Source organism: Coregonus lavaretus (genome assembly GCF_964263955.1).
Source record: "Coregonus lavaretus genome assembly, chromosome: 1".
Classification (NCBI taxonomy): Eukaryota; Metazoa; Chordata; class Actinopteri; order Salmoniformes; family Salmonidae; genus Coregonus; species Coregonus lavaretus.
In genome coordinates, this window is record NC_139988.1 from 31,862,629 (window position 1) to 31,885,703 (window position 23,075).

General features: G+C 44.7%; 1 protein-coding gene across 1 annotated transcript in view; it reads right to left on the reverse strand.

Moving 5' to 3' along the window:
- Nucleotides 1-1,553: 1,553 nt before the first annotated feature.
- Nucleotides 1,554-23,075, reverse strand: part of LOC311134910 (zinc finger CCHC domain-containing protein 24-like) — a 64,438-nt gene continuing 42,916 nt past the window's right edge. Inside the window, exons 3-4 of the mRNA XM_084168675.1 lie at nt 11,458-11,622; nt 1,554-3,097 (exon numbers count right to left, since the gene is read on the reverse strand). Of these exons, the coding sequence (XP_084024801.1) occupies nt 2,984-3,097; nt 11,458-11,622 (279 nt within the window). The 3' untranslated portion in view covers nt 1,554-2,983. The remainder of the gene's footprint in view (nt 3,098-11,457; nt 11,623-23,075) is intronic.

The following is a 23,075-nucleotide window of genomic DNA, read 5'->3' on the forward strand; positions in this document are numbered from 1 at the left end:
CCGTGAAGCATGGAGGTGGAAACATCATTCTTTGGGGATGCTTTTCTGCAAAGGGGACAGGACGACTGCACCGTATTGAGGGGAGGCTGGATGGGGCCATGTATCGCGAGATCTTGGCCAACAACCTCCTTCCCTCAGTAAAAGCATTGAAGATGGGTCGTGGCTGGGTCTTCCAGCATGACAACGACCCGAAACACACAGCCAGGGCAACTAAGGAGTGGCTCCGTAAGAAGCATCTCAAGGTCCTGGAGTGGCCTAGCCAGTCTCCAGACCTGAACCCAATAGAACATCTTTGGAGGGAGCTGAAAGTCAGTATTGCCCAGCGACAGCCCCGAAACCTGAAGGATCTGGAGAAGGTCTGTATGCAGGAGTGGGCCAAAATCCCTGCTGCAGTGTGTGCAAACCTGGTCAAGACCTACAGGAAACGTATGATCTCTGTAATTGCAAACAAAGGTTTCTGTACCAAATATTAAGTTCTGCTTTTCTGATGTATCAAATACTTATGTCATGCAATAAATGCAAATGAATTACTTAAAAATCATACAATGTGATTTTCTGGATTTTCTGGATTCCGTCTCTCACAGTTGAAGTGTACCTATGATAAAAATTACAGACCTCTACATGCTTTGTAAGTAGGAAAACCTGCAAAATCGGCAGTGTATCAAATACTTGTTCTCCCCACTGTATATCCCTCCATCTCTCTCTCCCCAGACATCCTTTACCGCTGTCACCTGTTTGGCACATTATGAAGGGGTTAAACCCCTTGTAAAAATATATTAGTTAGATTCACTGTCATATTTCTAGGTAAATAAAACAGTCTTAAAGTAGTGTTACAAGATTGGAACAGCTCTATTGACCAGCTGTGAGTCCTACAAAAGATGTGAATTTGCAAATGCAATATGTATACTATAAAAGCACTTTGAAATGTATAATGATTACTTATTTACTGTATATACCAGATTAAATACCAGTTCTAATCAACTCTAATCAACCATGTCAATCTACCGGCATCCTACACCAAATAGACTACTTGTAAACGCTCACTAGCAATACCAACGCTGAGGTTGAGTCCTTAATAAGAATATTGTTTGCATACATACAGTACAGGACGCAATTACTTTTAAAGAACTCATTACAAGAATAAAATGATTATTTGGAAGTAAACTGTCAAATTAGGTAGGGGAAAAAGACTACAGCATTGCAGATAGATTGAACCTAACACTTGAGAGTCTAAATATGAATGGGATATTGGCGGAACTGGATATCCAGTCTTTATCATAACAGAAACTGCTGTTATTGCACATTTGGCTTTTGACGAGAATTTTCAAAGCTGGTCGATTTGTAAATCTTGATTAATACCTAAACACTCATTTCATTGCTTAAATATAAAACATCAATGTTATTAACACTGTACTACATCTAAACGAAGAACGATTCTCCACCTACAGTAGTTTCTATAGACAAGTGGAAGCAGTTACACAATAATACTTTGATATACAAACATACACACAGTATACTATTACACATACATATACAGGTAACCGCCAAAATAATGGAAACACAAGTAAATGAGGGACACAAAGTATATTGAAAGCAGGTGCTTCCACACAGGTGTGGTTACTAAGTTAATTAAGCAATTAACATCCCATCATGTTTAGGGTCAGGTATAAAAATGCTAGGCAGGCCATGATTTTTTGTCATTATTTTGGCTACCATGGCTATGCCCCCATAGGATGACAATGCTCCCATCCACAGGGCACAAGTGGTCACTGAATGGTTTGATGAGCATGAAAACTATGTAAACAATATGCCATGGCAGTCTCAGTCACCAGATCTCAACCCAATTGAACAATTATGGGAGATTCTGGAGCGGCGCCTGAGATGGCGTTTTCCACCACCATCAACAGATCACCAAATTATGGAATTTCTCGTGGAAGAATGGTGTTGCATCCCTCCAGTTGAGTTCCAGACACTTGTAGAATCTATGCCAAGGTGCATCGAAGCTGTTCTGGCTCGTGGTGGTCCAACACCCTATTAAGACACTTTATGTGGGTGTTTCCTTTATTTTGGCAGTGACCTGTATATGTCCCAGTTAAAATCAATTTGAAATTGCACAACAGACAAACAAATAATAAATACACCACATATAACATGTAAGCCAGGGATGTATGGTGCGGTATCCCTCAGTTAATCAATCAATAATCAATTAATAATTAATTCACAGTTATTAATGTATAGGTTGACCTTTGACCAGACATTGACCCCGACATTGATCCCTTGACCCCGACTTGAGCCCATGACGATAGAAGGTTTAGGGACCTTTGTTACATTACCATCACTAGAAGCCCTGTCTCTGTCTGTTCTATACTCAGAACATCCACACACACTTCACTTGGCTGTAATCACAAAATCAACAGAGCCCAAAGTGAGGTAATAAAACCAAAGGGTGGGCAATACTGTCAGTGAGAACAATATCACATTATACACACACACATTGCGTGGGGTACACAAGGCCACAAGGCCCTGTCATGGTTGAGAATATTTACATAAAATTATTTTCACTGTTTAGAAAGAGCACTTTGTGGGGTTTAATCACTGTTTAGAAAGAGCACTTTGTGGGGTTTAATCACTGTTTAGAAAGAGCACTTTGTGGGTTTTTTAATCACTATGGGCTGAGGGTTATCCTAAGTACAGATCTTGGATCAGTTTCTCTCACTCCCTTACCATTAGGAAAAGGTCAGTGGTTGTAGGGATAATGACCAGGAACTGTGTTTAGTGACAAACCTCCCCAAAAGGTTTACCAGCTAATTCAGAGAGGGGATGGGAAGTGGAGTGGGGGAGGAGGAACAGGGGAGGGGGAGGAAGAGTGGCAGGGGTGAGGGACAGGTGATGGGGAGGGAGATGGGGAGGGGAAGGAGAATGGATAAGAGGGAGGGGAGGAGTGAAGCAAGGGAGGCGGGAAGGGGGGAGGTATATTAAGGTGTTATTGCACGCGTCGGCAGTAGTAACCCAGGACTTTGCATTTCTCACACAGGTGCTGAGGGTGCTCCTTACTCTGGTCTGAGACGTCCAGGCCATCAGGCTTCTCCAACGGACGCTAAACAGGAATGAGAGTGATGTAGGGTGAGAGGGAGAGAGAGGGGGGAGGGGGGGGGGGAGAGGGGGGGGGGGGGTGGGGAGAGAGATGGGGAGAGGGGTAGAGGAAGATGGATGAGAGAGAGGGAGGGAGGTAGAGAAAGAGAGGGGTGAGAGAGTCATCACGTACAAGTATACACACTCTAGAAAAAGTTTGCCATGGTGATAACATGGCAGAGGGAAGAGTTAACCTCATGTCTACAGTATACTGGGTGCTAACCACACACTGACATTTCACCCCACACTCACACACACACAAATAAACACATACACACACCCAACACAAAGCCTTCAATCTGCCAGCAGTTTGTTTGGGACTCAAAAGTGATTTGGCCACAATAACTAACCCTGGATGTTTTCAGACCTGGAGTCAGTGTACTTTGTGTTATTGGTTTCAGAGCTGGAGTCAGTCTACTTTGTGTTATTGGTTTCAGACCTGGAGTCAGTGTACTTTGTGTTATTGGTTTCAGAGCTGTGGCAAACAACCCTAACAGATCTCCTTCTCTCACTAACACGATATAATTACAGAGTTTGCCTTCCAAATGGCAACCTGTCCCCTATGTAGTGCACTACCTTTGACCAGAGCCCCCTCCTACACGCTATAATTCCAGAAAGAGGTCCAAGGCACATGTTTGCTGATACAAACCTGCATGAAAATACCAGCTACACCACTGGGAGTAATGTTTTTTTTGGAAAGGGTATGAAGGACAACAGAGGGTATCGTTCAGAGCCAACGGTTTGTTGGATGTCGATCACATACAATCCCTCAGCAATCATTTGCTTTCCCACCCATCGTTGTTCCAGAGTTTTTTTTAATGATACTGTTATTTTTTCCAGACAGAGGGTCTCAGACTGATTCTATAACTTGTCAAAACCAGAGCCCGTATTCATAAAGTGTCTCTGATCTAAGCTCAGTATTGCCTTTTATATCACAATAAATATGATAATATGCACAGAGCGGATCTGAGCCTAGATCAGCATTCCTACTCTGAGACACTTTATGAATAAGGGCCCAGGTTGCCAAGGACCAGAGCAAGAAGACAATGCAGCCAGCCTTCGCCTTGACTGTCTGCCACTAGCTTTAAAGGCTTATTGATATACATGAAATGCATATCAAACATACCCACAATGTTAAGTTTGGCTTCCAAAATATGATGACCTTGATGACAAAGTATATGTTTCGTAGGAGAAAGGATCTGACAGTTAAACATCTTAGGTTTTGGACTGAAGGACTGAATCTGTCCGGTTTGTCTGTATATTTATTAAATGGATAAAACTGTTTTCATGATTAGTTTGTTTTGAATGAATGCCACAGGTATTAATCCATTCAAAACCAGATTCCATCCGGCCATAGATATCCGGATGCTTGTCTTAAAGTCATGAAATGTGAAAACTATAGAAGCACATAGATGGTCTATAGGTAACTAATCTGTGATTGTTGATCTTATTGTTTCACTCTGATCTTGAGCCTGAACCAGTCACAGACTTGTGGGACTTGAGGAAATGGTGGTATAATGATGTATAATGTTCTGCCTGGCATTAACATATTATTTGATGCTATTGCGAAGGTCAGGGCTCAGGTCAGGATAGTTTTTTACCTCATCACCTAACAGGAACTGTTGAGGACATGAAGACTTGCAGTTTAAAGCAAATCTGGGAATCAGATACCAACGTTGGAAGATAAGAACAATTCACAATGTTTAATTCATTTCCTTCAGTCCTTTCTGTTGGAGCCAAGCTGTGTGTATGTGTGCAGTACCTGGGGGTTAGTGGTCCATTCTCAAATGCTGACAGGAGGAAATATGTGAAGTGGGTGACATTGCAAATGTGTGGAATTTGCCTGCGAGTGTGGTGCTAGCCACAACACACACACACACAAGAATGCAAGCACACACACTTACACACACACACACAGAAAATAGCATGCTTTTCCCTCAAGCTGTTTCCATTGAACAGAGACTTTTCTCTGTCGTTTTAAACGACTGACTTTGGTGAGAATAATCACTGTGAATGCTGCCCTTAATGGTGACTTGATACATTCTCATCATCTGTTTGATCTGATGAAGTCGCCAGATATTGCTTGAAGCATTCTATCATTGAAGCACAGTTAGTTATACAAATATCTATGGTGTTGTGATAGTGACCATAGCTACAGTATAGTAGAACCCTCAATGGCATTGAATAATGGATGAAGATCCTAAAATGTAGCTGCATGTCCAAATCCAAAGCAACAAGCAACCCCTAGCCCCTAAGCCCTATCCCCTACGCCGTATGGCCTATGCACTTGTGCCCCTAGTCCCCTACACCAGTGGACACCAAACTTTTCAGAGCCAAGATCACTTTCTGAGTCAAAATGCAGGCCGAGATCTACCGCTCAGATTTTTAAAAAAGAATTAGCTTTCTTAATTTTACTGGACTGATGGTGCCTGCATCTGATGGTCAGTCTCAGCAGAGGGAGAGCATCAGAGCGTCCGCCTCTCACCGTCGGATCGTCCCTCAGCTCTCCCCCATCTGTTAATACTGACCAAAAAGGGGACACCGCCTTCGAGTTGATGCCGAAACTCGAGTCACACCGCATTATTTCTGCCTCATACACAAATTCATGTTGTTACTCCTATGACCAGAGAAAGTAAAATATCCTTGATATTAAAAAACACATCCGCTAATAACGCTAGCCTTTCGATACACTTTGCTACTCATGAAGCTGCAGTGCTGGTTGCAGCACGAGTGGAGAAGCGCATTTTATGGCTAAGAAAAGTGTTGAATAAAAAGTGTTGACAGTGCTGAATAAAAACATTAACATTCACTCATAAAAACAGCAGCTCCTTGTTGTTTTCGTAGACAGTCTCACTCTAGTCATGATTTAAGATGTTTTAAAATCACATTATCAGCTTACTTTACTGTGCGCTCGAGGAAGCGGTAGGCCTATAGGTGCACTTCATTTGCTCGTTTGTACCTTCAGACACATGAAATGGTTCAAAATGGGAACACTTCGCCTACCAGGCGCGCAGGGCAGCTGAAACAAGTGCACCTAGTGCGAGACAAAAAAAAAGTAGTAATGGACCACTGCCCTACACCCTAATATGGCCTTTGCATCAAAGAGGATTAGGTAGGTATACTGCCTGCATCCCAAATGGCACCCTATCCCCTATACGGTGCATTAGAAAAGTATTCAGACCCCTTGACTTTTTCCACATTTTGTTACGTTGCAGCCTTATTCTAAAATTGATTAAATAGTTTTTTTTCCCCTCATCAATCTATACACAATACTTCATAATTAGCAAATGTATGAAAAATAAAAAACTGAAATAAAACACTTACATAAGTATTCGGACCCTTTACTCAGTACAGCCTCGAGTCGTATTGGGTATGACACTACAAGCTTGGCACACCTGTATTTGGGAAGTTTCTCCCATTCTTCTCTGTAGATCCTCTCAAGCTCTGTCAGGTTGGATGGGGAGCGTCACTGCACAGCTATTTTCAGGTCTCTCCAGAGATGTTCGATCGAGTTCAAGTCTGGGCTCTGGCTGGGCAACTCAAGGACATTCAGAGACTTGTCCCGAAGCCACTCCTGCTTTGTCTTGGCTGTGTGCTTAGGGTCGTTGTCCTGTTGGAAGGTGAACCTTCACCCCAGTCTGAGGTCCTGAGTGCTCTGGTGCAGGTTTTCATCAAGGATCTCTCTGTACTTTGCTCCGTTCATCTTTCCCTCGATCCTGACTAGTCTCCCAGTGCCAGCTGCTGAAAAACATCCCCACAGCATGATGCTGCCACCACGACGCTTCACCGAAGGGATGGTGCCAGGTTTCCTCAGACATGACTCTTGGCATTCAGGCCAAAGAGTTCAATCTTGGTTTCATCAGACCAGAGGATCATGTTTCTCATAGTCTGAGAATCTTTAGGTGCCTTTTGGCAAACTCCAAGTGGGCTGTCATGTGCCTTTTACTGAGGAGTGGCTTCCGTCTGGCCACCATAAAGGCCTGATTGGTGGAGTGCTGCAGAGATGGTTGTCCTTCTGGAAGGTTCTCCCATCTCCAGAGAGGAACTCTAGAGCTGTCAGAGTGACCATCGGGTTCTTGGTCACCTCCCTGACCAAGGCCCTTCTCCCTCAGGCAGCCTGCTCTAGGAAGAGTCTTGGTGTTTCCAAACTTCTTCCATTTAAGAATGATGGAGGCTACTGTGTTCTTGGGGACCTTCAATGCTGCAGAATTTGTTGGTACCCTTCCCCAGATCTGTGCCTCGACACAATCCTGTCTCGGAGCTCTACGGATAATTCCTTTGACCTCTGACATGCACTGTCAACTGTGGGACCTTATATAGACAGGTGTGTCCCTTTCCAAATCATATCCAATCAATTGAATTTACCACAGGTGGACTCCAATCAAGTTGTAGAAACATCTCAAGGATGATCAATGGAAACAGGATGCACCTGAGCTCAATTTCGAGACTCATAGCAAAGGGTCTGAATACTAATGTAAATAAGGTATTTCTGTTTTTAATTTTTTATAAATTCACAAAACAATCTAAAAACCAGTTTTCGCTTTGTCATTATGGGGTATTGTGTGTAGATTGATGAGGGAAAAAAACGTATTAAATTAATTTTAGATAAGGCGGTAACAAAATGGAGAAAAAGTCAAGGGGTGTGAATACATTCTGAATGCACTCTATAGTGCACTACTTTTGACCAGGGCCCACAGGGCTTTGGACAAAAGTAGTGCACTACAGTGCCCTCCGTAATTATTGAAGCCTTTTTTCTTCTTTTGGCTCTATAAAAAGTTTGGATTTGAAATTAAACAATGAGTATGAGGTTAAAGTGCAGACGTGTGCAGACGTGTATTGTCATCCATATCGGGTTAGGGTTAACATGAATGTGGATGCTACCATGATTAAGGATAATAGTGAATTAATCTTGAATAATGATGAGTGAGAAAGTAACAGAGGCACAAATATGTTAGCATTGATTTGGGGGGGGGGGGGGTCTAAAGTAATACACTATGTAGGGAATAGGGTGCCATTTAGGAACCACTACTGTCTTTTAAGTGGTGGAATTGGATGAATTTGTGGAAATGTAAATATGACTAGATTGAGTGTGGAAGTTAATTGTAATGTTTGGAACCGGGGATAATAGACACTGAATGATGTCTAAAGCTCTTTCTCCCCACTCAACAAACAAACAAAACATTTACACATGTTCAAGTTAATTTAATTAAGGATTATTTCATGGCAGTGATAAGGATAATACAATTCTGGATGTCACATATTTGCACAGTTACTCATAACATCTAGTTAAACTGTTTCTTGGAGTTTATTGCTTTTGAGAGATTAATAGTTTAAGTGACAGAGCTCTGGGCCCGTATTCACAAAGTGTCTCAGAGTAGTGTATGGCCGTGTCTAGACTTGACAGTTCATGCAGCTTTAGTATTCTGATCATAGAGTTCTGATCATGGAGTTCAGAACACGTCATGCATCTACACCTACATTTAAATGTGTCTACCGTGTCCACAGTGTGTCCGGATTCCCTTTTCCCACACTGTATTCAAATGCCAGTATGCATTCTACAAACGGAGGAATAGGCAAAATATGTTAATAACACAACAACAACTGATGCCAGTAGCTAACTACTGTAGCTAACTAGCCAGCAAGCTAGCAAGCAACGCTAAAGGGATTGCAAACAGGTAAGCATAACTAGTCAAACAATTTATTTTTTAAATACATAATAGCTAGCTGGCTAGCATTTATGAGGCCATCAAACACGTTCCTCACATGCTAGGAATGTATTTCCTCCAACATTATCATGAAAAGGTGTCACCCACTGTATGTGCTTTTGGTAGCCTGATTGCGTCCAGACCAGAGCATGTGAGCAGAGTTAAGGGTTGGAAATCCCGCTCATTGCTCATGGAGTGGTGCTTGAGCACCGTTCCAGCGCTCCATGTTCCATGTCCTCTCCAACTGCTCTGCTAAAAACCGCTCAGCGCTCACAGAAAAAAGAAATGCCGCTCCAAATTCGCTCCATTCATTAAAATCACAATTTAACCAACACCAATCTATTTTTGTGACTACCTGGACTTACCATTTGGTTTTGAAGTGTTGAAACCAAACCATATGGATTTGGATGAAAAGTATTTGAATAAACATGAAAAGGTGAATGTAAGAAGCGCACATAATTTCAAATGTCATATTAAACATAATATAAACACTCTAAATAGTTCAGTTGCCAGATAGGGAGCCTAAGAAGGAACGAAAATGAATTATTTAGGCTATATTATTTCAATTATTTTAAAGCTATACCCTACAAAGATATACATTGTGAAGCATTTGCGAGTGTGACACACTAGGCTGGTAGGGACATAAAGTGTTCAGCATTTAAACAACATTTTGTTGTATTAAATCATTATAGTCTATAAATTGCGCATATAGGCTGTGATTTAATTTGAATTAAATACAATTTAAACGAAAAATGACTTTTTAGTGCCTTTGAATGCATTTTTAGAATTCCTTTTTAGAAACAGGTGTTTGGCCAGTCTGTGGCTTCAGGCTCATGCGATGGTGCCTGGAGAGCCGGCCAGCAGCGGAGAGAATACCCTCTCCACACTTGCAGAGCCACTGGGGATGCTAAACACCCTTTTGGCCACTCTTGCCAGGCTGGGCAGAGATGCAGAGATGTTTATTTTTATTTTTCTATAGGTAGGCCTAAAGGTTTTTAGGCAAAATAACCCAATCAAAACAGAAAGCTCCTTGAACGTGAGAATATGCCAGGCCTATTGGGCCAAAATCAATTATGACCTATAGTCAGCTTGATTTAGCACCTGTGCATTTTATCAGTTTCTTTACGAAAAAATTTAGCAAACTCCATGACAGTAGCACACAAGTAGACTACAAATGCATGCTGGGCCGGGCATGCCCTGAGCTCCTGAAGTGAGCGCTACTGGAACGCTACGGAGCGAAATTGGAACGGGCGAGAAGGCCGACACTCCAGCCTTTGGGAAACTCCATTCAAATTGTGCACACTCCGCTCCTTGCTCTTATCCAGCTCTGCTCCCCTCACATACTCTGGTCCAGACTGAGGAGAAATCCGCACATAATGCATTCCTGACCACCTCCTGAAGTGGTCAACCAGATCTGTTACAGGAGTGGGTCGCAGTTCCGGAGCAACCCACTAGGTGTCATCCTCCGACAACCATAGGCACCTCCTCACTCACAGTCGGGACTAATTATCTGCCTATTGGTGTCACCTGTCGCTATCTGATTCACCTGTGTATTTATGCCCTCACTTCCCTGTGTTCCCTTGCTCAGTTTTCTCTGCTAGTTCCTTGATGTCAAGCAGTACGTATCAGTGTCGGATCATGTGACAGTGTTACAGGTACTCGAGAAGTGTTCTCCCTGTGTCATTGTGTTTTTCCAGTCAGAGTTAGTATTTGGTATTGTTTGTTGTCAGACTGTTTTTTGGAGACCTATGTGCTCCTCATTTGTTTTCATGTATAGTCCGTTGTTTTGTATCCTGCCTTTTGGACCACCAGTAAAGATCCTTGTTTCACCATCCTTGCTTACTGTCTATCCTGCACCGCACCTGGGTCACACCTCACACCAACCCTTACACAGATCTAAACACAATCAGACCACAAAGCAACCCATCTTTTCAATGCGATCTTCGTATTCTGATAGCAGAGGTCGCATGTAAGTGTCAAATGTAGACACAACCTAAGATTATTTTAGGAGCATTTATATCTAGGATCAGGTCCCCGCCGTCCATATAATCTAAATCATTGTAATCCTAAAGGCAAACTGATTCTAGATCAGCACTCTTACTCTGAAGCACTTTTTTAAAAACTATATTTTAATCAGGCAAGTTGGGAACAGCCTATAAACTGTAAGCAGCCACAGGTTGCATCCCAAATAGCACCTTATACCCTATGGGCCCTGGTCAAAACTAGTGTACTGCATAGGGAATAGGATGCCATTCATGTGACCACATTGCCCTCCCTATATCTGGACCTTATTAACCTCGGCTGACGCCTGTTATTTCACCATTAAAACAAATGTAGCTTCAACACACCCCTTCAGTTTATACACTTTCCCTTACAAACCCCTGACTAAAGAGGTTGAGGTTGCATAACGTCAAACCATATTCTGAGTGTGTTGTAATAACAATTAAGAACAAATTGCATATTCTTTTCGCAACATACAAAATGACTCCACCACACACACACACACACACACACAAAGCTCACGAGCACACACATATAAATGCACACACAGAAACAACAACAAACACCAAATGTACAACTGCACACATATGCGCACGCGCACACACATACGTTGTCCTACCTGCTTGTGTGGGTAGACGTTGATGTGGCACTTGATACATTCTTGTCCCATGTTGGCCCAGGAGTTACCGCTCATCCACTTCCTCTTACACTTGGGACATTTGTACTCTCCGAAACATCTCTTTTTCCCCTGGTACGGAGTTAGACCCTCACCTTTAGGCCGTGCCTGGGAGGACAAAATAGAGAGGTTTAGATTGTATCTTAAGATACACTACATGTATATGGACACCTGCTCGTCAAAGATCTCATTCCAAAATCATGGGCATTAATATGGAGTTGGTCCCCCCTTTGCTGCAATAACAGCCTCCACTCTTCTGGGAAGGCTTTCCACTAGATGTTGGAACATTGCTGCAAGGGACTTGCTTCCATTCAGCTACAAGAGCATTAGTGAGGTCGGGCACTGATGTTGGGCAATTAGGCCTGGCTCGCAGTCGGCGTTCCAATTCATCCCATAGGTGTTCGATGGGGTTGAGGTCAGGGCTCTGTGCAGGCCAGTCAAGTTCTTCCACACCGATCTAGACAAACATTTCTGTATGGACCTCGCTTTGTGCAAAGGGCCTTCCCCAAACTGCTGCCACAAAGTTGGAAGCACAGAATCGTCTAGAATGTCATTCGGGCAGGTAGCGTTCTCCTGGCATCCGCCTAACCCAGATTTGTCCGTTGGACTGCCAGATGGTGAAGCGTGATTCATCACTCCAGAGAACGCGTTTCCACTGCTCTAGAGTCCAATGGCGGCGAGCTTACACCACTCCAGCCGACGGTTGGCATTGCGCATGGTGATCTTAGGCTTGTGTGTAAACCCATTTCATGAAGCTCCCAAAAAACAGTTATTGTGCTGACGTTGCTTCCAGAGGCAGTTTGGAACTCGTTAGTGAGTGTTGCAACCGAGGACAGACGATTTTTACGCACTATGCGCTTCAGCACTCGGCGGTTCCGTTCTGTGAGCTTGTGTGGCCTACCACTTCGCGACTGAGCCATTATTGCTCCTAGACGTTTCCACTTCACAATAACAGCACTTACAGTTAACCGGGGCAGCTCTAGCAGGGCATCCTTTGATGGTGCCATGTTGAAAGTCACTGGGCTCTTTAGTACGCGGCATTCTATGGAGATTGCATGGCTGTGTGCTCGATTTCATACACCTGTCAGCAACGGGTGTGGCAGAAATAGCAGAAACCACTCATTTGAAGGGTGTCCACATACTTTTAGCCATGTAGTGTATATCATGTGGGTGAAACTCAGTATACAGAAGGTCCCTGAAACAGATAGTGAGAACACAAAAGAGACAACAAAGACTGATGCAAAAAGTTTACTTTACTAATGCTACCCTTTTTGTTTCTTTATTTTTATTTTGGGTGGTGTGTGCATGTCTTTTTCCTATGCATGCGGCATATTGTAACACTGAGTGAGTTGAGAAACTGAGACTGAGAGAGGAGAAGGCTTTTCGGCCTTCACACACACACTCAGTCTCACACACACAGACACACGCACGCACGCACGCGCACACACACACACACACACACACACACACACACACACACACACACACACACACACACACACACACACACACACACTCTGCCAGCCATGAAATAAAGCTCGCGAGAGGCTAATATCCCTGGGAGGGGCTCCTCCTCATCATACTACCAAGTTTATACGGTTTACATCCCAAATGGCACCCTATTCTCTATATAGTGCACTACTTTTAACCAGGGCCCATATGGCCCTGGTCAAAAGTAGTGCGCTATATAGGGAATAGGGTGCCATTTGGGACGCAGCTCCATACTGGCAGTGGTTCATCTAGGCCAGGCTACTACAACAGCAACAAGGGGTAAAAGTCTCATTTTCCCCCTAGAGTGTCACAAACGAAAGTACGATTGATGTCATTGCGGGGATAAATCACCATGCGTGCGTACTTCCTGCCAAAACGAAATAATTAGGGAACTTGACTGGCGTTGGCTGAACTCCCACTGGCTGCTGGCTGATGCGTTCGGCTGATGTCATGTTGGATTCTGAACCCCACCCATCAGACGCAAATCCCTGTATACTACAACCTACTCTAGTCAAATAAAACAAACACTGCTCTTCAAGGATCCCTAAGAATGCACTTTTTTGTTCCAGCCCAGCACTAGCACACCTGATTCAACTAGTCAACTAACCATCAAGCCCTTGATTAGTTGTTAAGGCTTGTTTTCTTACAAGGCGGAGGGAATCGCCCAAAGCTGGTTCCAGATCTCAGGGAGAGGGCAGAGGAGCTAAATAATTCAGGGGGTAGACAGGGTTATAAGGAGGTGGAGAGGAGTGTAGGGAGGTGGAAAGATGTTTTTGTGTGTGTGTGTGTGTGCATGTGTGTATGTAGAGGAGTGTAGGGGGGTTGAGAGAGGCGAAAGATGTATACCTCTGGTCCCGTCTGTCCAGTGTGAGTAATGCGAAGCCTAATCATCAGCATCTGGTCCAGTCTAAACCTACGCCTAAACCTACGCCAGCGCCTTGCGTCATTGAGGACAAGCAGCCAAGGCCTCACTATGATAGGCTGCCACTGTCCAGCAGCACACTATGATAGGCTGTTACTGTCCAGGGGTTCAACAACAACATGACCTAACCAGTGTCAACACAACATCTCCCTCTGTGACAGAGAAGGAGAGAGATAGGGAGATGGAAGAAGTGAAGGAGGGAGGGAGATGGAAGAAGTGAAGAAGGGAGGGAGAGATAGAGGGAGATGGAAGAAGTGAAGGAGGGAGGGAGAGATAGAGGGAGATGGAAGAAGTGAAGGAGGGAGGGAGAGAGAGGGAGATGGAAGAAGTGAAGGAGGGAGGGAGAGAGAGGGAGATGGAAGAAGTGGAGGGAGGGAGAGATAGAGGGAGATGGAAGAAGTGAAGATGGGAGGGAGAGATAGAGGGAGATGGAAGAAGTGAAGGAGGGAGGGAGAGATAGAGGGAGATGGAAGAAGTGAAGGAGGGAGGGAGAGATAGAGAGAGATGGAAGAAGTGAAGGAGGGAGGGAGAGATAGAGGGAGATGGAAGAAGGGAGAAAATTAGGAGAGAGAGAGAGCGAGAGAGAGAGAGAGAAATAGAGAGAACAGCTGGAAACGGTGACATGGCGCTCTGACGTAATCACAAACAATGTCATGGTAAGACGTTATTTGGACAGTCCCAGGGCCGGCTCTAGCCTTTTGGGGACCCTAAGTGAGATTTGGTGTGTGGGGATTTTATAACAAATTTCCTGCAATTCTACCAATTTTCCGCAGGGATAGAGCAAGCTTTTGGCAGTTTTTAAGCTAATTTCCTGCAATTCTACACATTTTGCCATGACTTGTGACATACAGTATTAATGATATCTGAGTGAGAGTGACTAACAAAATCAATGGGGGCCCCCTGGAGGTCAGGGCCCCTGTGCATGTGCTCTGGGTGCCCGGTCGGTAAGACCTTATTTGGACAGTCTCAGGGCCGCCTCTAGCCTTTTGGTAGGTATCTTATAACAAATTTCATGCAATTCTACAAATGTTGCCATGGTGCAGAGAGACATTCTTGCAGTTTTAAAGTTAATTTCCTGCAATTCTACCCATTTTGCCATGGGTTGGAGAGACATTTGAGCAATTTTAAAGCTAATTTCCCACAATTGTACACATTTTGCATTGACTTATGCCATGTTAATGATATCTGAGTGAAAGTGACTAACAAAATCAATGGGGGCCCCCTGGAGGTCAGGGCCCCTGGGCATTTGGCCATGATTACTACAAGTTTAGATAGCTGGCTAGACTAATTTACCAATCTAAAAATGGTTAGCTGACATGGCTAATTGAGTGACTGTCAAAACAAGAGAAAAACTGCTGATGCACAACCAAATTTCTAACTTGCACCTATTATTCTAACTCTCAACAGTAAGTTGAGACCCCAGGGAACCTAAAAGACTGCTTATGTCGCTTATGCCTGGAGCCAGCCCTGGACAGTTGTCACGCCCTGGCTCTAGGGACTCTTTTAAGTTGAGCCAGGGTGTGTAGAGTTTATGTTTTGTGCTCGTTGTGTCTAGTCTAGTTTGTATATCTATGTTGGCCAGAGTGGTTCTCAATCAGAGGCAACGAGTATCAGCTGTTGCTGATTGTCTCTGATTGGGAACCATATTTAGTCAGGTGGTTTTCCCACAGTGTTTGTGGGATCTTGTTCCGTGTTGGTTTGTGTTTTGCACCTGTGGACGTCACGTATCGATTTGTTGTTTTGTTCGTGTATCATTTAATAAATAAGTATGTTCACCGTCCACGCTGCACCTTGGTCCTCTATATCTAACGATCGTGACAGAAGATCCCACCAATACAGGACCAAGCAGCGTGCCCAGGCAGGAGAGGAGAAGCGGCGCCAACCGGGCAGTCGTCGGACAGGCGAGGGGCACCCCCAAGAAATTTTTAGGGGGGGGCACATGGCAGGGACGACAGGGCCACTGGAGGCAGATAAGGGGCGAGTTGGTGGACGAGGAGAGAAGGCCACCGGGTTACGGGAGCCATTGGTGTATAGAGGGAAGGAAAATGTAGAGGCACGGCGAGAGGTACTGAAGTGTGTTGCCAGTCCGGTCCGGCCCGTTCCTGATCCCCGTGTAAGGCCAGTGGTGTGTGTTCCTGTCCATCACGCCAAGCCTATGGTGCGCGTCGCCAGCCCGGCCGGCCTGTTCCTGCCCATCGCACCAAGCCTATGGTGCGCGTCGCCAGCCCGGCCCGGCCTGTTCCTGCTCCCCGCACCAAGCCAATGGTGCGCGTCGCCAGCCCGGCCCGGCCCGTTCCTGCTCCCCGCACCAAACCTGTGGTGCGCATCGCCAGCCCGGCCCGGCCTGTTCCTGCTCCCCGCACCAAGCTAGTGGTGCGCGTCGCCAGCCCGGCCCGGCCTGTTCCTGCTCCCCGCACCAAGCCAATGGTGCGCGTCGCCAGCCTGGTCCGGCCTGTTCCTGCTCCCCGCACCAAACCTGTGGTGCGCATCGCCAGCCCGTGCCCGTTTCACCGGTGCCTGGTCAGGTACCGGTCAGCTGCTCCACACCGGAGCCTGAGCAATCCGCTCCACCGAAGTCCAGTCCAGCTCCAGCCAGTGGGGCTAGACCAGACCAGGGGCACTAGGGGGGGGTTAGTAGAGGGTGGTGGTCAAGCCCGGAGCCGGAACCGCCTCCGAGGAGGAATGCCCACCCAGCCCTCCCCTGTTCGGTGATGTTTAGGCGCGGTCGCAGTCCGCGCCTTTAGGGGGGGGTACTGTCACGCCCTGGCTCTAGGGACTCTTTTAAGTTGAGCCAGGGTGTGTAGAGTTTATGTTTTGTGCTCGTTGTGTCTAGTCTAGTTTGTATATCTATGTTGGCCAGAGTGGTTCTCAATCAGAGGCAACGAGTATCAGCTGTTGCTGGTTGTCTCTGATTGGGAACCATATTTAGTCAGGTGGTTTTCCCACAGTGTTTGTGGGATCTTGTTCCGTGTTGGTTTGTGTTTTGCACCTGTGGACGTCACGTATCGATTTGTTGTTTTGTTCGTGTATCATTTAATAAATAAGTATGTTCACCTTCCACGCTGCGCCTTGGTCCTCTATATCCGACGATCGTGACCACAGTCCCCTACAAATGATCTAACAAGGAATGTTTTAACCAACTTCAGTAAGCAGAGCCTGTCAGATATTTTAAAAGAAATGTGTTAAATGTAATCTGTTATTTGCAACACCTATTTTTACTGCTTGGGCGGCTGAAGATTCTTGGGGCATTATGTTGCAAGCATCTCAGAGTCGGAGTGCTGATCTAGGATCATGTCTTCCCTGGGGCGGCAGGTAGCCTAAAGGTTTGAATACCCGAGCCGACAAGGTGGAAAATCTGTGTCCTTGAGCAAGGCACTTAACCCTAATTTGCTTCAGGGTTGGTGTACTAATATGACTGACCCTGTAAAACAACCCATTTCACTGCACGGTGTATGTGACAATAAAACCTTTTTTTTTTTTTTGAGATTTTATTTTTATGTTAGCATTATAATCTAAAAGGCAAACTTGATCCTAAATCAACACTCCTACTCTGAGATGCTTTGTTAATACTCTGATCTCCTCTCCTGACTAGGGTTGCAAAATTCTGGGAACTTTCAATAAATTCCCTGGTTCTCCAGAAATCCTAGTTGGGGGATTCTGGATTATCCAAAGCGACTTAGTCATGCATGCATACATTTTACCTATGGGTGGTCCCGGGTATAAAACCCACTACCTGGCGTTATAAGCGCAACGCTCTACCAACTGAGCTACAAAGGACAACCCATGAATGCATTATGTTTGTCTTATGAATGTGTTATGAGATCCTCATGTAGGCGCACATCGTAGAAACCCCACTCCTCATCACTCCTCGGTGCTCCATGCAGTAGATTTCTCTATTTTCTCATTTCTATATTCTAAATTTGTAGCTCTGTTTCTGTCTCTGGGCCAGTAGATGCACATGATACTGTGTTTACAGCACATACAGCCTGACCTGGATTGGCTACACTTGGTTTCAGATCAACTCAAAACACCAGCATAACAGACTCCCTGATCAACATCAAGACATCCTCAGTTAGGAGCTACAGGTGGGAAAGGCAGGGACACAGCTTGTGGTGCCAGACCAGATATTATACATAACTAGGGCTTGGAGTTATTCCTAGTCTGGTCACATGGTCAAGGTAACTCCTTGTTCAGTGATCAGGGACGGGGGCAACGAGTGAAGAACCACAACCATATCGGAATAAAACGTGTATGTTTAAAAGTAGGACCAGGACTTTTTCCTGACCATGTGATAGAACTAGAGCTCAGAGTTTTTTCCTCTTCAGGTCACATGGTCAACATAAACCCCTGATACTTCCATACAATGACAAACACATGTCACATTTTTGGTTGTGAATAACTGTCAAATCGGCACAAAGTCTGCAGACCTCAGTAAGACCCCTGGACCCTGGACCCTGTCTTTGCAGCGCTGGTGTCAATCAACACAGTGGGAGGATGTCATTAGAGTCTGTCTAACACACCAAGCCTGACACGGAGGTCTGAGACTACAGAGGACCAGAGGACCCTATTCCCTATATAGTTAACTACTTTTGACCAGGGCCTATAGTGCTCTGGTCAAAGGTAGTGCACTATGTAGGGACATAGGGTGCCATTTGGGACGCATTTCCTGCATTCCAGTGGTCACTTGAGCACACAAACACTAGGGGATGAATGTACTAAAAACATTTAGTGCCAGTTAGTTAGGTACCATATGAGGACCCTGCCACTAGCGTCAGTAGAGGACAATACGCCGATCCAGTTGTTATTGTTTTTTCCATCAATACTACAAGAGAATCGAGAGTAGGGACTTTGTGCATAATAATATAGGGTTTGCATATTATCAAAAGTACTTAAAGACATGTGCGAGTGTGTGTGCGTGTGTGCGTGTGTGTGTGTGTGTGTGTGTGCGTGTGTGTGTGTCTGTACAGCAGATAATGGTTGTTTATGTCCCTGCCTCTGACCTTTGTGTGCGAAGATAAGGGTCAGTGTGTTTAGATGGAACAGACTGTGTGTGTGTCTGTGCACGCACTATGTGTGTTTGTATGTGTGTGTGTCCACAGGGGTGGGACTTTCACAACCCTACCACAATCAGTGGGCTGTGCAGTCAGCCACATCCTGAGAACCACAACACAGGCAGGGCTGTGACTCCTCACACACACATCCTCATCAGCACACATTCTTCAGGAACACACACACACACACACACACACACACACACACACACACACACACAGGTAAGCACACACACACATCTCCATTACCTTACACAGACACAGGTTTTCATACACTCCCCTGTACTCATACTCACAGTTCCTACAGAGAGCCTTCCAGAGACTTCCATAACAGCACAGGGCTAATGAACAGAAATAGAACATTGAGATCAGACAGTAAATAGTGGGCTAGAGAGAGAAAGAGAGAAGGAGAGAAGGACAGAGGTAGACATACAGGAAACACAGATGTAATGAGAGCAAGACAAAGAAGGATAGTGGTTGAGAGAGTGAGAGAGAGAGAGAAGGAGAGAGGGACAGATAGAGACAGAGGGGTAAAGAAAGAGCAAAGGACAGAGAAGCGTTGAAGTTGAGAGAGTGAGTGATAGGTATACTGAACAAAAATATAAACGGTCCCATGTTTCATGAGCTGAAATAAAAGATCCCAGAAATTTTCCACACGCACAAAAAGCTCATTTTTCTCAAATTTGGTTCACAAATTTGTTTACATCCCTGTTAGTGAGCATTTCTCCTTTGCCAAGATAATCCATCCACTTGACAGGTCTGACATATCAAGAAGCTGATTAAACAGCATGATCTTTACACAGGTGCATCTTGTGGGGACAATAAAAGGCCACTCTAAAATGCGCAGTTTTGTCACACAACACAATGCCACAGATGTCTCAAGTTTTGAGGGAGCGTGCAATTGGCATGCTGACTGCAGAAATGTCCAACAGAGCTGTTGCCAGATTGAATGTTTATTTCTCTACCATAAGCCGCTTCCAACGTCGTTTTAGAGAATTTGGCAGTACGTCCAACCGGCCTCACAACCGCAGACCACATGTAACCACGCCAGCCCAGGACCTCCACATCCAGCTTCTTCACCTGCGGGATCGTCTGAGACCAGCCAACCAGTCAGGTTTGCACAACCAAGGAATTTCTGCACAAACTGTCAGAAACCGTCTCAGGGAAGCTCATCTGCGTGCTCGTCATCCTAACCAAGGTCTTGACCTGACTGCAGTTTGGCGTCGTAACCGACTTCAGTGGGAAAATGCTCACCTTCGATGGCCACTGGCACACTGGAGAAGTGTGCTCTTCACGGATGAATCCTGTACCGGGCAGACAGCGTGTATGGCGTCAGGTGGGCGAGCGGTTTGCTGATGTCAACGTTGTGAACAGACTGCCCCATGGTGGTGGTGCGGTTATGGTTTGGGCAGGCATAAGCTACGGACATCGAACACAATTGCATGGTGAATGCACAGAGATACCGTGACGAGATCCTGAGGCCCATTGTCATGGTATTCATCCGCCGCCATCACCTCATGTTTCTGCATGATATTGCACGGCCTCATGTCGCAAGAATCTGTACACAAAAGCTGAAAATGCTTCCATGGCCTGCATACTCACCAGACATGTCACCCATTCAGCATGTTTGGGATGCTCTGGATCGATGTGTACAGTGTTCACGTTCCCACCAATATCCAGCAACTTTGCACAGCCATTGAAAAGGAGTGGGACAACATTCCACAGTCTACAATCAACAGCCTGATGAACTCTATGCGAAGGAGATGTGTCGCACTGCTTGAGGCAAATGGTGGTCACATCAGACACTGACTGGTTTTCTGATCCACGCCCATATCTTATTTTTGGGGGGGGTATCTGTGACCTACAGATGCATATCTGTATTCCCAGTCATGTGAAATCTATATATTAGGGCCTAATTCATTAATTTCAATTGACTGATTTCCTTATATGAACTGTAACTCAGTAAAATCTTTGAAATTGTTGCATGTTGCGTTTATATTTCTGTTCAGCTGTGTTCCCTAAGGATGGCCAAAGGAGGCCTGGGTCCTGCAGATGTACCAGCAGACCCCTACACACACACACACACACACACACACAAACTGTACAAATACCACAGGCCTACAGTCATCAGTGACAGCTGGGTAGAAGAGAGGCCCAACAATCAAGCCCTCCCGGACTGCCGAGGGGGAGGGAAGGGGGAGGCGAGGGAAGAGGAGCGAGGAAGGAGGGGTGGGGAAATTGAAAGCAGATGGCCACCATAGGGGCAGAACACGAGAGAAACACACATTCGTTGTAAAAATCACTGGTCTGCTTTGAATTAAGCCATAAGTTACAGAGAGAAAGATAAAATAGCGCTAACCAACCAACAACTGTAGCTGTGGCCACAAGTGGAGTAAATTGGAGTCATTGTGATGTGGAGGAATGTAGAATATAGAAAATACTTTCTTTTGGGGAGGCCTTTCATTGAGGTGGGTGAAGAGAAACACGTTTGAGCATGGGCGCAACTTTCACTGGGGACGAGGGGGGGACATGTCCCACCCACATTCTGAAATTGCAGTTTTGTCCCCCCCAGTTTTATCATTGGAATGTGATACAAAACGAGGCAATGGTGTGCTTTAGGACCATACGGACGCCTTAGATTAGATTACAGGGAGAAAGAAAATAGAAAGCCAGCCAATAGAACATAAAGATTGTATCTGGAGTTCTGCCCATGATAATGTTTTCATATCCACCTTAGTGTCAGGAGTTTTTTCCAAACTATGTGACCTGACTAGGAAAAGCTAGGGCCAAGAGTTTGGCCTTCTAGTGGTTAAATCAGGTGTGTTAGTGCTGGGCTAGAACAAAAATGTGCATTACCCAGAAATGCATTGAGAAACACTGATTTAGACCACTCATTAATACATATTACTGGTAGGGATGTTGAGAGATTTAATTAACTCATACTTTTAGGTTCAAGTGAGTAAATTCAGCTCTCAACATGTGTGCAGTTCAGATTGTATTTAGACCACACATTAAACTCTGACTTTACAGTTACAGGTATTCAGACCAGGCATTGAACTCATGGTACTCTGAGGTTGAAGAGGTATTGGGTGGCGCCAAGAAAGACAAAGAAAGTGAAAAGACAGACAGAGAGTTGGAGAGAAAGAGAGAGACAGAGAGAGAGAGAGAGAGAGAGAGAGAGAGAGAGAGAGAGAGAGAGAGAGAGAGAGAGAGCGAGAGAGCGAGAGAGGAAGTCATTGAAAAGATGCCTGTTATTGACCACTATAGAAACCCCGGCCAGACCACCACTCCACAGACCTTCACATCTCATATACACAATAACATGCTGATGGAAAAGGACTGTGTACATTTAGCTCTCTAAGCCTAACTTTAAAAAGTACAGTTGCACTTCCAATTAATACAATCTTAAGACTGCCTTATAAGCACATTGATGCAGTATCACCAAAAGTTCTTAGAAGATAATCAATGTATTATAATTATATAATTATCAGACTGAACGCTTTATGAGCTATACAGTATTATCAAAAGTTATTATGGTAACACTTTCTATAAATACCATCTTCACAATGCCTATCAAGCACATTTATAATGCCTTATGCATTATTACCAAATGTTCTTATGAGACAATTAATGTATTATCATTATAAGACTGTGTATTTTCAAAGGCCCTCTAGCCCCACCTCTGACCCCAGTTCCTTAATATATGTAGCAGATCTGGGATGAGATTACTAGGCCTAATTCTAACCCTTCGCTTTAGGGAATTAGCTAATATCTGACCTTGGACCAGTATTCCCAAGACCTAGAGAGGCTAGCTCTCAGTCACATACAGTATAACTAGGCCTGTCAAAAAAATGACATGTTTGTTAGTTTGGTGCATACACATGCCTTTCAGGCTGTGGTTTCTGTGATTGTAAGAAGAAAGAACGGGATTAAAAAAAGAGACAAAAATGTGGGGGGATTCCGATGGTCGGTAGTAGTAATTGCACAAAACCACTTTTCTGGTTGCATTTTGGAAATATTATACCAATATTATTGGTTTTGTTATGAAATGCAACTCAGCCATTGAGGAGGGTAATGAAAAAAAGGCCACTCAATAT